This window comes from Cibotium barometz, chromosome 53 (assembly GCF_041138505.1).
Source record: "Cibotium barometz isolate CiBa-2024 chromosome 53, ASM4113850v1, whole genome shotgun sequence".
NCBI lineage: Eukaryota > Viridiplantae > Streptophyta > Polypodiopsida > Cyatheales > Cibotiaceae > Cibotium > Cibotium barometz.
This window is the reverse complement of record NC_141098.1, coordinates 16,853,492-16,869,776: the sequence shown is the minus strand read 5'-3', so window position 1 is coordinate 16,869,776 and position 16,285 is coordinate 16,853,492. Positions and strand designations below refer to the sequence as shown.

The window sequence follows — 16,285 nt, the reverse complement described above, 5'->3', positions numbered from 1 at the left end:
AGTACTTTTCTCTTTGCCCAAGAGACCGAGCTTTAGGGATTGCGTCTCCCCCTTTGCACTCAGGAGGAGCTGCTTGGCTCAAAGTTTGTAGATGACACAGCAGCTTTCCTTTCAGGTGATCTGGGGAATCTCTAGAGATTCGCGCAGGCGATCGAGATTTTTTGTCGCGCATCAGGAGCACAAATCAACTGGCACAAGTCGTGTGGTTTTTGGGTAGGCTCTGCACCCGCCTTGACTTGCGTCCAATTGAGGCTTTTTAGTGGACCTCGAGGGGCACTCCAGTTCGCTATCTTGGTTGCTAGGTGAGCTCCTGAGAGCAACAGCTCGCCCTTGTTCTTCTAAATATTCGGAAGAACTTTTTATACTGGAGTTCTGCAAGGCTCTCCTTAGCAGGTAGAGTGGTGGTGGCGAACCAGGTTCTTCTTGCCACCATGTGGTACATCACTTCGTGCTGGACCTTCTCTTGGGCATGTATTGGCCAGGTACAGTGTTTGATCCGGAACTTCTTATGGGTCGGCAGTGACAAGAGGTCAGCCAGGGCCAAGGTGGTATGGAGAGTGATCATTCAACCACACCGTAGAGGGAGGCTAGGCCTCATTGATCATGCTATTCAAAGCCGTGCCCTGCTGAGCAAGCTGATCATTAGAGGACTCCTTCTCGATGGTGAGCCCTGGAAGGACTTCCGCTTGGCCCGGGTCTCAGCCCGCACCCTGAGTCTTGGGGGCCCTTGGCCATAGAGTACTAGATGGATTTTCACAGAGATGCGAGCCTGCAGTTTTAGTCCAGCTTTTTCAAAGACACATTTGAAGCCAACTTACTTCGAGCTTGAGATCACCTCAGGCCGTCCCTTAGGTAGATCGTTTTGACAGCCTCAGAGGAGCGGCTTCGACAGCCTTTGGTGTGGAACCCCCGATCCATTTACCCAGAGGCCACATGTTGAGGGCCTGACCTCATGTATCATGGGGAGCCTTGAGCATAGGACCAGCCAGGTCCCTTGGAGATTGGATCGCACATATTGGTAGTTACCCTAGGAGGTGCAGGGGTAGAGACAGGCTGGACATTGACATCGACTCAGCTATCCCCCAGGAGTGGTTGCCTGTCCAGAGCCCCTAGGGCTGGTTGACAGCCCTCCTAGCCCAAGCCAAGTCTAGTGGGCACACCCTGGGGCCCTCCTGGCCCATTGGGGGTGGTTCTACACCTCCCCCGAGCCTTAGGCTCTGCTCTGGGGTAGCCCTATGGGCTGGCCCTTCTCTACATGCTAACCTACATGCATTTACAGATGTTCGGCACTCGGTCGCAGACCAGCTTCTCAGATCACCTGACATCATTCTAGAGGGAGACTCTTGGTACAGACTGGCATTGCTTCATGTGCAGGACAATGCACACTTGACCTCGAACGCATCGAGTGGGACCCTGGCTGACTCGTCTCGGATTGGGCTCACATGGGACCAGTTTCGAGACATGGGACCAGTTTCCACTCCAGGTCCTGCACCTTCTTGTTCAGATATGTCTATGTGGCATCCAAGTGCGGGATGCATGTGACAATGTGCTGATATTTTCCCTTCTTCCTTTGCGTTTTCTTAATGGAGGCCTTAAACTCAGTAAACTCCCTTTGGAGGTTCCCTATTTCCCTACGTGATATTGTAATTTCTTCGATGTGTTTCTGAAGGTCCTTTTTGAGACTTGCCATTTCCTCCTCTTGCTAGAGGAAAATGTCCTTGGTTGCCACTTGGCTGTCCTTGCATCATTGGAGCCAACTATTGTCTTGGGCTCTCTGCTACATGGTTTTCCAACCCCTGTTATCAGCTCCTTCAGCTTGTGCCATGCTGTCCATTTAGCCTATTATTGCATCTTGTTGCCATTCTGCACACACACGAGACCAAAGTGATACAATAATGCCCATGGCATATCTTGTCATCGAACAGAAAATAAAATAGAACCAATCAAAGCTATTCCATTGGAGTGATACAAAAGAAATCTCATCATGGAATACAAGGAGCATGAAACATGAGGGGGAGCAAGATAGAAAGAAAGAAAGATATACTAAAGACCCAATGGGCCTATGAGACCAAAGTGGTACAATAATTTCCATGGCATATCTCATCATGGAATGGAAAATAAAACAGAATGAAAACATAAATATAGCTATCTCAGTGGGGTGATACAAAACTGTCCATGGAAACTCGTCATGGAAAACTAAGAACATAAAAACATGGGAGCAACATCAGCTCCGAGTAGATGGTATACCACTCTCCAAAATGTCAAGCATGGGGTTGACGAGTATGGCTGAGAAGTCTCCCTCAGCTATGTCACGTGGAAAGGTAGCTCGATGGCGGTGGAGCATGTCCTGGATCTGGAGCTGATGAGGTGATTGTGGTCGAGGGCGTTGGGCACGCTGGAGTGCAGAGGCTCGGTCCGAGGTAACTCCTCTCGGGCGAGGTAGGTCCAGAGCAGCTCATGGAGGGTCCACAAGATCCACTATGTCGGTTTCCTCCACCTCTTGGGTCTGGAAGAAACTGGTGATGGTTGGCTGCCGAGGGAGGGGGGGTGGCTAGGGCCTGTGTCTCAAGAAGGTGTCCGTGTGTCTGCGGAGCTCAAGCAGGAGGAGGCCCAGGCAACGCTGGTCCTGGAAGTCAATGATCCTGGAGAGTGGATTGAATCCCTCATGAAATAGACAGTGAAACCTCCTGCGGATCTCATAGTATACTGGGCAGCGGCATATGTAATGCTCCTCCGTCTCAACCTCTGTGTGGCATAGTCGGCAGATCCTCTCCTCTTTGGGTGTCCGTACGAGCTTCCCGGCTTTGAAGATGCGCTCAGCTCTACCTGTCTCCACTCTGAGGCGGTGGGAAGAAACCCGTATATGGCCAATTGCAATCCGCATGGCATGGGACATGTGAACACTCAAGTAGCCTGGCTGTTGGATGAATCCATCCTTAGTGAGTGTGAGGAAGTGGTCTCTGTAAAAGTGCATCTTCGTGGGGAGCTCTGGGGGTGTGATCCGTGGAGGCTAAGAAGATCTGACCGGATAACCTGGTTGGTATCCTCGTGAGATAGCCGAAAAAAGAAGAGTCCAAACTGTACTGAAGGGGGGGTAGGCGGTCCATGCAGAGCTCGTATACTAAGAACCAAGTGGAAACCAGTGCATACCATACTCCAGAGTGCCCCTCAAGTGCTAGCTGTCTGGAGGACTCCAGGGCAAGCCTCGGGTACCTGTGGGGATCCATGTGACTGATGCGATGAAGGTACGTGATTGTCTGGAAGAGTGCCTCCACTACCATCGGGGCTGCAACAAACTCTGCCTGGATAATCTGGTGTGGGACTGATGGTTTGCTGCGGATCATACGGGAGAACATCATGACCTGGGGCCTCTCAACTCGCTGCCAATCCTCATCGGGTAAATTTGGCTCCTAGAAAGCTGCTCCATACATCAAGGCTGGTGTGACAAGGGTTTCAAAAAGCCAGCCCTTCGTCCTGGGCTCTTGGAAATGTGCCTGGAAGCATTGCCGCTCAAGTAAGCTCAAGGCTGCATATCCCCGCGTCACTCTGGCATGTGCTGCGGGAAGCATGGTAAAGCATGGGCCACTGAAAGTGACACCAAGGTAGACATAGGATGAGACAATCTCCACAGGATCCCCTCTAGATGTGAAGCTCAATCTGGATGTGACGGGGCGGGAGGTATTGAAGACCATTACCTTGGTTTTACCAAGGTTAACAGAGAGGTCCCGCTGAGTGCAAAAGTCATGTAAGGCATCCAACTGTCTCTGAAGCCCTTCGACTGAGTTTGAGAGGAGGACGATATCGTCTACATAAAGTAGTATGGGGATCAATATGCCTGCCAGTGTGGGACCAGCCCCGCCTAATCCATCAATGAAGCTCGAGATCTCGTCAATGTAGAGGCCGAAAAGAGTGGGTGATAAGAGGGCAGCCCTGTTTCACCCCAATGGTGCTGGAAATCTCCTGTGATGTACCTCTTGGGGCTCTCACTCGTCCGGTGACGGACTCATATAGGGCGATGATGCTCCAAACCATGTCAGATGGGACTTCGATCTCCTGTAGATGGTGTAAGAGGCGGGCTCGGGGTACAGTATCAAAAGCTTTGCGGAAATCCACAAAGCAGCATTAAATCCTCTGGTGTTGTGCTCTACCCTCCTCAATGATGGCACGGAGGGTGAAGATGTGGTCAAGGGTAGAGTAGCACCTCTGAAAGCCAGCTTGGCCTGAGGCTCTGCATCCCTGGCTCTCTGCAAATGAACTGAGCTCCGCCTCTAGCATTGATCCATAGAGCTTGGCCGATGTGTGGCCAATCATGATCATCCTGTAGTTATTAGGATCAAGTGGATCTTCGGCTTTGAGGATGGGGGTGATGGTGTTGGTGGACCAAGAGGGTGGAAATCCTTTACAAAGGGCTCTATTGAACATGTAGGCTAGTAGGGGCGCTAGGGTATCATGGGCATGCGAGATGTACTCGGCACTGAGTCCCTCATGATCTTGGGCTTTCCAACTGTTTTTCATGTTGGTTCAGGACCCTGTCTACTAGCACCTTATTTTGTTCGCCCAGTAATTTCATTGTCTTGATGTATGCCTCCAGCTCCTGTAGGTTCATTGTGTTATTTCCCCTAGTTGCTGCCTTGGGGGCTTGAGCAAGGGCGGAATTGCGCTGAGAAGGTCAGCACAGCAGCGCTGCCAGCACGGGTGCGCAGTGTAAGTAGGGCAGCGGCGGGAAGGCGGAACACGCAGTGAGTGGAACTGCGCTGAGTAAGGGCGGGTGGGAAGAGGGAAGGCGGAACACGCAGTGAGTGGACAGCGCGAGCAGGTCAGCACAGCAGCTCTGCCAGCACGGGTGCGCAATGTAAAGTGAGTGGACAACGAGAGAGAGAGAGAGAGAGAGAGAGAGAGAGAGAGAGAGAGAGAGAGAGAGAGAGAGAGAGAGAGAGAGAGAGAGAGAGAGAAATGAAATGAAATGAAATGATATATTAAGGTCTCTAAGAGGCCATAGGGGCCTATGAGACCAAAACTGAGAGTACATCTGAAGTTGGTGTCTCATCAAAGAGAACAACTAAATGAGACTAAAAAGTACAATAAACTGATTGTCCTACAGTTATAAGAACAGAACTGTAAGACTCCGAGATGATACTGAGTAGAAAATACTGGAAAATACTAGAAAATGTATATCAGGTAGATCCATGTATGCTTATCAGTTGAAGTGTTGCCCTCTCCTTAGATCAAGTATCTCCGCCATGGGGCTGTCTAGAATGGAGAGGTCGTAGAAGCGAGGTAGGCAGCTCCGATGCTGCCGAGCAATAATGGCTCTGATCTGGCGATGGTGAGGATGCCGTGGTCGGGATCCTGGTGGGCGTGGCCGATGAGCACGACATAAGATAACTGCTCTATCAGTGGTGACTCCTTGGGAGCGTGGTCGGTGCCCTGATGGCCCAATGGAGGAGGTATCAAGAGGTGCGTGGGCTGGGTTGCTGGTGCTGGTGCCGAAAAAATCTGTCAGGGTCCTCTGTCTAGAGAGAGAGGGAGAGAGTTTTTGGTAAACCCACGATGCTATGCCCAAGAGGGAGTCAAGTGCATTTATAAAGTTTGGGGGAGGCTCTTTTTTTCACAATGCTTTTCCCTGCCTTGTGACTAGGAGGGGGTAGCAATTTTGAAATATTCATTCCAGATTCTGCTGATGTGTTGGCTTGTTGAATTATCGTTATCAAATTTGCTGATGCGGAACTTAGAGATTGGTCTGGAAATTTCTTGTCATTGATGTGTCACTTAGAGACTGAGTGTTTATTCTGTAGTGCTGACTTGTCGGTTCAAGTTGTGATTTATACTGTATTGTTAATGTATAGCCAGGATTTAGTTTCTCTCAATTGGTAATTACAATGGAGATTGAAAGGTGTAGAGAAGATGAACTGCAACTGCGTGATTGCTTGCTTGCTGCAACCTGTAGGCATTTCGCATTCGATCGAAATTTGTCGTCATGCATTGACATAATGTTTTTGTGTTTGCTTCTAGTAGATACCTATAGGGAAGTTCTGAAAGATTTTTTTTCAAAAATATCTTGATTTTTCATGTTCACAGGTCCTTGCATGCTGCATAAGCTGCTGTCTGGTGAGGGTGCTGGAAACGAAGGGCAAGTGAGCAGTCTTTCAGGGTCTTTCTAACAGCAGAGGAAATGCCAGGGTTGGCATCTGCAGATCCCCACACACTTTCCACTTTGTAAGTTTTTCTTCAAGCTTGCTGTGTTGTTTTGAAGAGCACTTGTTTTTCCAAGTTGATACTGTAAGTGGTCTTGATAGCTTTTAACTGGCTTTATTGTGCACTGACTGTGTAACGGGAGTGTCGCTCTGAGAGATTTTAATAAACCTCTTAATTCGAGTACACAATGCAAGATGGAATGGATGCATGAATGGTCAAGTGGATGTGTGCCATAGTGCATGTATGCAAGACACCACATTGGGGGTTGAAGATGGCTGAACGCCCCCTTTTGGGAGTTTTGTATTACCAATAGAGAAATTACAAAGCTCTGTGGGAACTTCGTAATCTTTTGCTTTAGTAGAAAATATTTTCACATTAAAAGTCAAATGAGTTTGAAGAGAATGGCGTTGCTGAAAACCTTCGTGATACCCGCAATCGCAACTAGATCACACTCATGTAGCCATGGCTGAGGGGCTCTAGAGATCCTAAGCCTGTGCCCACACACGTGAGTCCACAATGATCAGCTGGTTAGATCTCACTGACACAATTTTTCCCTGGACTGTCCGCATGCCAAGGAGGAGGAGTTGATCTCACTATAAGGGCGCCTTTACTTTTTTTTCTCCATCGCTTTTCCTTTGTGCTTTTTACCCAATAGAATTTTGTAGTGCTTGCAAGACTAAGGTTAGTAAAATAATAGTGATAATAATATGAATGATCAATTTCATACTTACCTACTGCACATACTCAAAGGCCCAACATTTTAGTGTGGAGAGAGAACCATAAGGTTAGTCACATATTTACACACGGGTCTTTGGGCCTTTCGGGTGGTCCCAAAGCCAAGCTAACCAATGCCCACTCTCAGAAACTTTTCATAGACATAGTTCAATGCCCAGGCATCATGCAAAAAACAACATAGATCACGGAAAACAAAAAATTGAAGGAAAAATCACCATATTTCAAAGCTCTGTAACTCTTCAAAGAAGGAAGTCCATATCTTGACTCGACCAGCATGGACAAAAAACTAATGATGACCACTCAGCAAACGTGTAATCAATCAGTGCTATTTGCTTGATTAGGATAAGCTTATAATGCCTAATAAAAAAGAAGCTTTGGCATGTCGACAACAGTTGTGACTGAAATGCCTTCACACAAGGTGACACAGCTTCCCTCCAGTAATCATCAATTCTAACACACGTCAATTTGAGCCTGGCCATCAACAGGAAGCTCCCTTCTTTCTGTCCGCATGAAAATTTCATTTTTATTCATCCATGTTGAAAGGCACAAGACATTGTGGTGACACACTGACCCACCTTGCAGACTCATGGATGAAACTTCAAGCTTTCCTTTCATTTTCCATTACTTGACATCGATCTGCAGCTGTATATGGCGCCTTAGTGTCACGTAAAGAGTTGGGTGCATTGTCCTGTGTAAAGGAGTGCAACCAAATTGGGTGACATAGCTTATACTGCGAGATTCTGTGGGGCCTACCAATTAAGGATATCTTTAGCACAAAGGTGAGTGCAACCAAATTGGGTGACATAGCTTATACTGCGAGATTGATATCTTTAGCACGAACTTAGACTGAAGTTGCTTTCTCGCAAAAGAGTCCACATAAATCTACATATTGATGTGCTTTTATTGCTGCTGAAATCACCCTCAAAGCCCCTTTACAATCACTTCTCAAGCCATACCTACTTCTCATATGAGATCTTGTCCATGTGCAAAGGCTCTTGCTAATTGAATTGCTTAGGATGTGCAAACAAACTGCCATACTGCCAAAGGAAAATGGGGGGATGTTATTTCCTGCTGAGTTGTTACTTGCTTTGCTCTCAAGTCAATGTCAAAAGCAAGCTCTCAAAGGCCTCTGTGTTGGTACTCTGACCACACACCTTGGAGCAAAGGTGGGCTCAAGTTGTTTAACATAAGATGAGGATCACTCATAGGCATAGTCCTGGTGTTCCATCAAGATTTATGCTTCATCTTTATCCGATGGAGGAAGGGTGGGTGTACCAATGTGGCTCGGGCAAGGAAGCCACATATACCTTGTATAAACGCGACGCGGCTCGGGCAGGGAAGCCAGACATTTGTATATGGACAATCCGGCATTTCCCGTGGGGAGAGTAAGGCCCTCAAAGCTTATACATGCTATTATTCTCCTTGGGTAATAAAATACTCAAAGGGGGAGGGGGGGGGTCCATTCCGGCCTCTATGCGGTGTCTCGTGTGCAAGCTCCATTTTCAGCATTTGTGGATGTTTTATCCAGCTTTTATGTTTTATGCAAAGTGATGATGGATATGTGTTAAGGCTGTGGCCATGTTTAAATGTTTTAATATGCATTGCTGGTTTCAACAAGTGTGTCAAAGGCCCTAGTCCCATGGGCACTGTGAGTTTCAGCTTGACTCTGGTTTTGTTGTGAGGCTGATGTTTCTTTTTTGGGCAGTTTATATTAGCTTTATTAGACTTCTTTTAGACTTAGAGTCAAACTGAGATATGGGTGAAAGAGAGCAAAGAATTTGAATGCATCTTTAGAGTTCTAAATAAATTTAGTGTTTGTACTACATTTCCTAGTGTATTCCACTTTGATTATTGTTGTGAAAACGTTTTTATGATCTGTAGGAGCATCTCACGGACGAATGGTCAACAACGTAGCAATGGAATAATAAGTCCTTCAAGAAACATGGATCAGATGCATGCTTCAGAGCAGTCACGGGTTGATCACCGAACATCACTTCACCGAAAAGAGTTCCTGCCTCATCTCGATGCAAGAGCAGCTGAAGAAAGCTTATCACTCTATTGCAAACCCATAGAACTATACAACATCATCCAGAGGCGAGCCTTGAGAAATGTAAACTGTTCATTGCTCCTTTAACTTATAAAGTGATCATAGAGCTAGAAATAAATTTTACTATTGGTAGGTGTTGAGAGAAATCTTCGAAAACGATGAAAGTTGCATGAACTAGCATATTGTTTCTCAGTTAAAAATAGTGACCTGTGAGGGTGCTCTCATAGGCATAGTAAGTATCAGGTCTTAGTTAATCATGGCAATTAAGTGCTTCATTGTCACTTTCTGTGCCGTGTTATGTGCTTGATAAACAAAGAAAGTTCGAATAGGGGTTGTTTACTTGGGGTTTAGCACCCCCCCTCCTCCTCTTCCCTCCCCCTTTATTATTCCGGTCAATGATCATTTTCCAGGAAGCAGCTTTCTTGTTCCTACGTCTGTGTCTTATTGTCACATCAAATTTCTGGCTATGTCTTACATTTGAACTTTATGTTAAGAGCAAAATGTTCCTTGATAGCCAAAAATGCCCAAAACCTTTCAGTTTGCTGCATCTGACTCCTAACAAAGTGCGCCCCACCCACCCACCCCCCAACACCTGCCCTGACACAGCATGCTGTCCCCAGTTTGAGCCTGTTGCCGCATTCAGCTGCACACAGATTTTTCCGTCTTGTTACTGAGCCTCCTTTACCTCTTTTTTTTTTTTCCACTCTAAAGTGGTTTGACTTCCTCTCCTGCAGGCCTCTCCATCCCTCTGGGTCCGTCTTCCCCCTTGGTCCCGCCCCTTCTGCCCCTTCACTTTTCTCTGCTCTTTGCTGCACTTGTGCAGTGGGCTCTTTTCTCTGCTGGGCATCTTTGGTTCTCATCACAACGAGGACTCCAAGACAGCTGCTTTGACTTCACTGGTTGAGTTGACTGTTTTCGGCAGGTGAATTTTAGATCCTATCTGCCAATAATGTAGCTCATGTAGGGTGTAGTAGACTACCTCTCCAAGACAGTTGCAGGCTGGCCTGGCAAACAGGAGCGAATCATCGGATACTTGATGGCACACCTCATCTTCCTCTGTGGCGGCATGCCTTCTTGCTCGACTCAACTTGAGCTCTTCCAAGTTTTCTGCAGTGATGTTGGCGCACATGGCAGGGATCCCCTTGCTTCGGCTGATTTTCCAAGTTCCGAAAGCATCCACATCTCCTCTAGTGATGATATCATCTTCCTTAAGCAGTTGGATTCATGGCAGACTTGGACCATACTTTGGTTGTAACCAGACAGGACATTTGGTGAAGCAGTGTTCTTAGTGAGTGCTCCATGAAATAGCATAAAACCACTCCACTGTCTTTACCCAAAAATCTGAAGTTCATGTTCATCTGCATGAATTAGCCATATCCCTACAGCCTCAATCTTAGTCAGATCCATGCCAATCCCATCCAGTGAGATGCTTTAATCCATAAAAGATACCTTCTTCACATAGAACTCAAACTTCTTTAGATGAATCATCAACAGGTGATAACTTCATTGATGGTTTGATTTCTTTGCTAGAGCTTGATCAGGTTGATCATGGATTAGAGAAGATCTTGTCGAACGAAGAGACAGAAGGTTGCGTAATCATACTCTTTGCGAGTGAGAGAATGGTTGAAGGCAGCAAGCGGAAGCAGTGGAGAGACTTGGAGCATTCAAAGATGATCCAATACTTGAGCAAAATGGTGAATGATTTAAATGGCAAAAAGCTTGTTCTTATATACAACACAAATAGCCAAGTTGGCTAGTGGAAGAAACCCACAACTGGTGAAAGTACCTACGGTTGGGAAAAGTGCCTAAAAATGTGGGAAAAAATACCCATGACTAAGTAAAATACATCAGATAAATATGTTGCACAAATGGTGCAATAAATGGGATAAATGGTGGAGATGAACATGGTCCAATATCTCCTCTCAGCTGCAGCATGGTGGACCGAATCCCATATGGATTAGGAGTTGATCAAAAAAATCTCTAGGAAGAGGTTTAGTGAAGAGGTGAACTAGTTTGTCTTGAGAAGGACAATACTCCAGAGAAATGATGCTGTCAAAGCGACCAACTCACGAACAAAGTGAAAATAGACCTCAATGTGTTTGGTCCTGCTATGAAAAGATGAAGTTTGAGCCAATGCCAAGGCACTATGGCTGTCTGTAAGAATGGGAATAGAGGAGTCCAGAAGAACATCAAGATTACTCAGGATTTACAGTAACCATAACAGCTCACACAACAAGTATTGAATAGGCCCGGTAGTCAGTCTCAGTAGAGATTGTATCTTGCTTCTTGGATCACCAAGAAATGAGGCTGAAACCTAAAGTGAAGCAATAACTAGAAGTCGATCACCTGGTATCCTGATCACTTGTCCAATCAGCGTCAGAGTGTCCAACATGTAACATGCAACGGAATTATGCGTAGATGTAGAATCTTGTCACAGAGTCTCACACCGCCTTCTTTATCCTGAGGTTCGGGAGTCTTTAGCAATCCACTTTATCACTTCACACAAGAGATGAGAGAGAGAGAGATAGAGATCTGTACACCTTATTGGGCCCCAAATTATCCATTGAAGTCCCCCTCTCCTATTGCTAGGAGTATTTGCTTTATTACTTTGAATAGAACGATTGACTTGGGATTGTAGATAAGACAAACGCAAGACCTCGGAAGACCAAGAGTCGGGCTGAACTTTACATGGCTGTAGAAGCACCAATGATGTGCAATCTCAAGGCCAATGCACTCTTCCAAGGGTCTGTAGGTAGGCTGCAAACTATGGCTAAGAGATGGGCTGTTGTGGGACTGTTCTAGGCTATGAATATGCAATATGAATGAATGTACATGCTGCGTTTACCTTCAACCAGGAGGATGGAGCAAACGATGAGTGTATGAATGCTGAAATCTGCTGTAGGGCTGAGAAATGCAAGGGGCTGAAGTGCTTCTTCCTTGGCTGATTGATGATGATGCATTTTATGCTGCTGAATGCTTCTATGCTTCAAGTGATGAAGATCCAATGGCTGAATACTTCTTCATTGAAGGATGAAGGCTGAGATGCAAGCCATTGCTATTTATATGTGAGTATGTGGCTGGTCGGCTGGCTACAGAGCTGGCCGACTGCACAATAAATGCCACACGGCTTGTAATAATGTGTTATATGCTGAATAATATGGAAAAAATACTGAATAATATGGAAAAAATATTGAATAATGCTAATAATGCTGAATAAAGTTCTAAGGCTTCTGCAATGGTTTACATGCACATGGGGATGCATGCTATGCAAATGCAGACCATGAACTGATGCAAACCCTAAGGCTTCTACTGACTCTACATGTATGAATGATTCTCTCCAAGTGGGTTAAGGGACTTGACTAGCTGATTGACACTATAAGGTTGAGGAATGACTTACGTAGCTTGTGCTTGACATATCCTGGATTGAGGATTACAATGGGGCCATGACATACGACATGTTCATATCCTAAAGGGTCCTACTGCTGTCCAATGATGCACTGATGATGAGCCATCTTATCACCATGCACTACAGTGCAGAGTGCATGTGACACAACAAGCTCAATGCCTCCTCTAAAAGAGAGACCATAGTCCAAGGTACCAAATAAGTATCTTATAACCCTGAGAGCAACCTGCTAATGAGAATATCGAGGAGTGGAAGAGAACTGTCAAAGAATGTTGACATTGTAAGAAATGTCGGGCTTGGTATAAGTCAAGTGAATAACAGAACCCACAAGCATCCGATACTATGTACTGTTCTTAAAGTTGGGAGTAGAATCGTCTTGGGAAAGCTTGGAGCTAGGATCCATCGGACAGGAAAGAGGACGGCACTATGTTATCCCAAACGTCTCCAGGAGCTGTTGTAGATAATTGTACTCGCTAAGGAAAGACCTCCATACCAAGGAAGTAGTGGAGAAGTTCTCAATCAGTCATCTCAAAAGTGAGCTAAATTTGACTGGAGCTGATCAATCTTGGCAAGATGAGAGGGAGTGATCAACAAATCATCAACATATAAGACGATCAAATAGATCAAAGCATCCTGAGAAAAGACATAGAGATTGTTATTTGCAAAGCATCTCTGGAAGCCAAGGCAAAGAAAGAATGCATCAATCTTATCATACCATGCCTTGGGTGCATGTTTCAAATCGTAAAGGGCTTTGTGCAATCTGTACACCTCACTCTTGTGTCCAGGAATCTGAAAATTTGGAGGTTGTTCAACATAGACCTCCTTATGCAAGTCTCAATCGAGAAAGGCAGACTTGACATCCATTTGATAAACCTGCCCAGTGAGTATGAGCGGATAGAGCAAAAATTGTCCGAATAGTGGTGTATTTGGTTGTAGGGGCAAAAGTTTTCCCTCAATTTGAGAATACCCTCAGTTTGGGAATACCCCTTTGCAACCAATCTGGCTTTGTGTTTGTGCAGAGAACCATTGGCATGAAACTTGGTTTTAAAGACCCACTTGACCCCAATGACCTGCCTATGCAAAGGCCGGTCCACAAGCTCCCATGTACCATTCATTTCAATGGAATCAAGCTCGGCCTCAATGGCTGCCCGTCACTCAAGAAGAGCAAGAGCCTCTTTAGCTTTAGTAGGCTTATATGATTGCACCACTTTACTTATCAAAGCGAGGTTACATGAATGATGAAGTTGTTGTAATCTCTGTGCCCGTGTCAAAGGTGTTACTGAGGAGTCAGCAAGTTGATGTACATCAACATCTGAGAGATGAAGAGTCATGAACAATGGCTTCCAGCCATCGGGGAAGCTTGGGAGCAATCCTCCGTCGCATAGACGTAGGAGTAGGAGAAGCTGAGGGCAGAGAAACTAGGAGTGGAGAAGCTGGGGGTGGAGAAGCTGAGAGGGGTGGGGGTGTTGGGGAAGAAGAGGAAGAAGTAGGAGGATGAGGAACCTCTATGGTAAGGTCAGGGATGAGATCGGGAATTATTGGATGGGGGTTCAACAAAGTGAACATCGCGGGAAATCACTAAGGACTTCGTCTCCGGATCCCATAATCTGTAAGCTTTGGATTGACAGCGATAGCCAAAGAATTTACATTTCCTAGATTTGGGATCAAATTTGGACCCAATAGAATCAGGGATATGAGCATTGGGATCATAGTTGAAAACCTTGAGATGTGAAATTGAATGTTGCTGTCTTGTAATAGCCTTCTCTGGTGTCATATTAGCAATTTCCTTTGTAGGAGATTGATTGATGATGTAGATAGCAGTGGTCACAGCTTGAAAGAGGGAGGAAGATGAGACGAAGAAAGCATGGTACATTCCATCTCTTGAACAGTCTTAATTTTGCGTTCAACCACACCATCCTATTGTGGAGTGCCAGGTGTGGAGAATTGACAACCAATACCTTTCTGTGAACAAAAGTTGTGGAAGGCTTTGGAGATAAATTCTCCTCCATTGACCGAACGGACTTGTCGAACCTTTCGTGTGGTCGCATTCTCGACCAGAGCCATCCACTCTTGAAAGCGAGTGAAAGCTTGAGAGTTTTCTACCAAGAGATACATCCAAACTTTACGTGAGAGATCATCAATAATAAGCATGAAGTACCTGGCACCACCTTGGGTAGTAGTCCACATGGGACCACACAAGTTCATATGGATAAGCTTTTGGATGTGAGAACCTCGATGAGTAGCCTCGTGAGGGAAAGGCTTTGTGTGTTGCTTGCCATGCAAACAAGCCACACAAGTGGAGTGGGAGGGTTGAGAAGACCCTCGACCATCTACTGAGAAGACAACTGCTGAAGAGAAGCATAGTTCAAGTGCCCATATAGCGAGCATGTCACAACGTTGTATCCTCCGCTACCAAGGCATGATAGCTTTTAAGAAGCTGTAGCAAATGAGACTATGAATCATTCAAAGAGCCACCAAAGTCCTTCAACCTGTAAAGACCGCCTTCTTGTACACCTATGACAACAATCTGCAAGGTGCTGGTGTCAATGACCTCAAGAATTGAACTATCACAGTACACATCATAGCCTTTCTCTGCTATCTGAAACACTGAGAGTAGATTGCTAGAGAGCTTGGGAACATAAAGCGCAACTTGGATGGTAGAAGAGTTAAGTTGCATGTTACTTACACGAGGTGTCAAGGTTGGAAGCATCGCCAATGGACACCTTTGAAGAGCTAGGCCGAATATTAGAGAATGCACCTGTCATGAGTCATGTGAGTAGTGCACCCATTGTCAACCACCCAATCCGTAAGACATGAGGTGGCAGAAACATTGAGTCCTTTGCAGAACCACCTTCTCTCTTCTTCTAGCTAGAGTGAGGTTGAATGTGACCACAATAATGGCAAGTAAGATTCTTATGAGTAGGATTGTTAGTATGTTTAGAGTCAACTTTGTTGTTGGTGGAACCCTTAGATTGCCATTTGCCTTTGCCCTTGACTTGAAGAAGGGTCTCGGAAGCACCCTGGCTTGTTTTGTTTCTCGTAGCTCTATCTTGAAGCATGCCAACAAGAGTATGTAGATTGGCAGTAGAGGGAAGAAGTGGAATAGTATCATAGAAAGATGATAAAGTTTCAGGCAATTTGGCGAGGAGCTGATGAACAAAGTCTTCAATAGTAGCCTTGCTCCCCAAAGAGACCAACTGCTTCTTGATGGTAATAAACTCTGTGATAGAATCCATGATGTTGGCAGTATTAGAGATCTTCTTGTTGGCAAGCTGATTCTCCAAGGCAATCTTTTGAGTAGAGTTCTCTCCATGATACCTCCTTTGAATGGCATCCCACAATTCTTATGCGGTCTCATTATCAATATCATCAAATTGACGAGCAAACAGATGGTTTAATGATGAACGCATGTGCTCGAGCATCCTTATCGAGCCAGACATCAATCTCAGCCTGAGGAGAAGTTGCAGTTGGTTGGGCGTCAATCCCGATAACAATACCTCATCGCCGATGATACTGGAGTAAAGTCTTCATTTGCAAAGACCAATCAAGGTAGTTGGTCCCATCTAGGATGGATTCCTTGGGAAGTTGGCAAATAGATGAAGATATTATACTCGGTGTAGAAGCCGTGGAATCCTCCTCTTGAATTAAGAGTGGAAAGGTTGCAACAAGTATGGTACCTGGGGGCTGCCCACTCCTGGGGACCATCATGGAGTTGAAAAGCTCTAGGCATGGCCATTGCGGCAGACAGTTAAAATTGGCCATCACAGCCCCGTTGAGAGCTAGGCAAGGAGATTCAATCTCTGGTTGCGGTTAGCACAGAGAGAGGGAGATGGTCATGAGCTGAGCAAACGGGCCGCCGCGGTTAGCACAGAGAAATCGCCATGAGCTGGAGAAAGATGAAGGTG

General features: G+C 45.8%; 1 protein-coding gene across 9 annotated transcripts in view; it reads left to right on the top strand.

Annotated features, from left to right (window-relative positions):
* The window catches only part of LOC147608366 (polycomb group protein EMBRYONIC FLOWER 2-like), a 152,748-nt gene that overhangs the window by 33,819 nt on the left and 102,644 nt on the right, over positions 1-16,285 (top strand). For all 9 annotated transcript variants that reach the window (XM_086788903.1, XM_086788901.1, XM_086788897.1 and 6 more), the window contains 2 exons: positions 6,079-6,216; positions 8,812-9,040. In XM_086788903.1, the coding sequence (XP_086645029.1) occupies positions 6,173-6,216; positions 8,812-9,040 (273 nt within the window). In that variant the 5' untranslated portion in view covers positions 6,079-6,172. The remainder of the gene's footprint in view (positions 1-6,078; positions 6,217-8,811; positions 9,041-16,285) is intronic.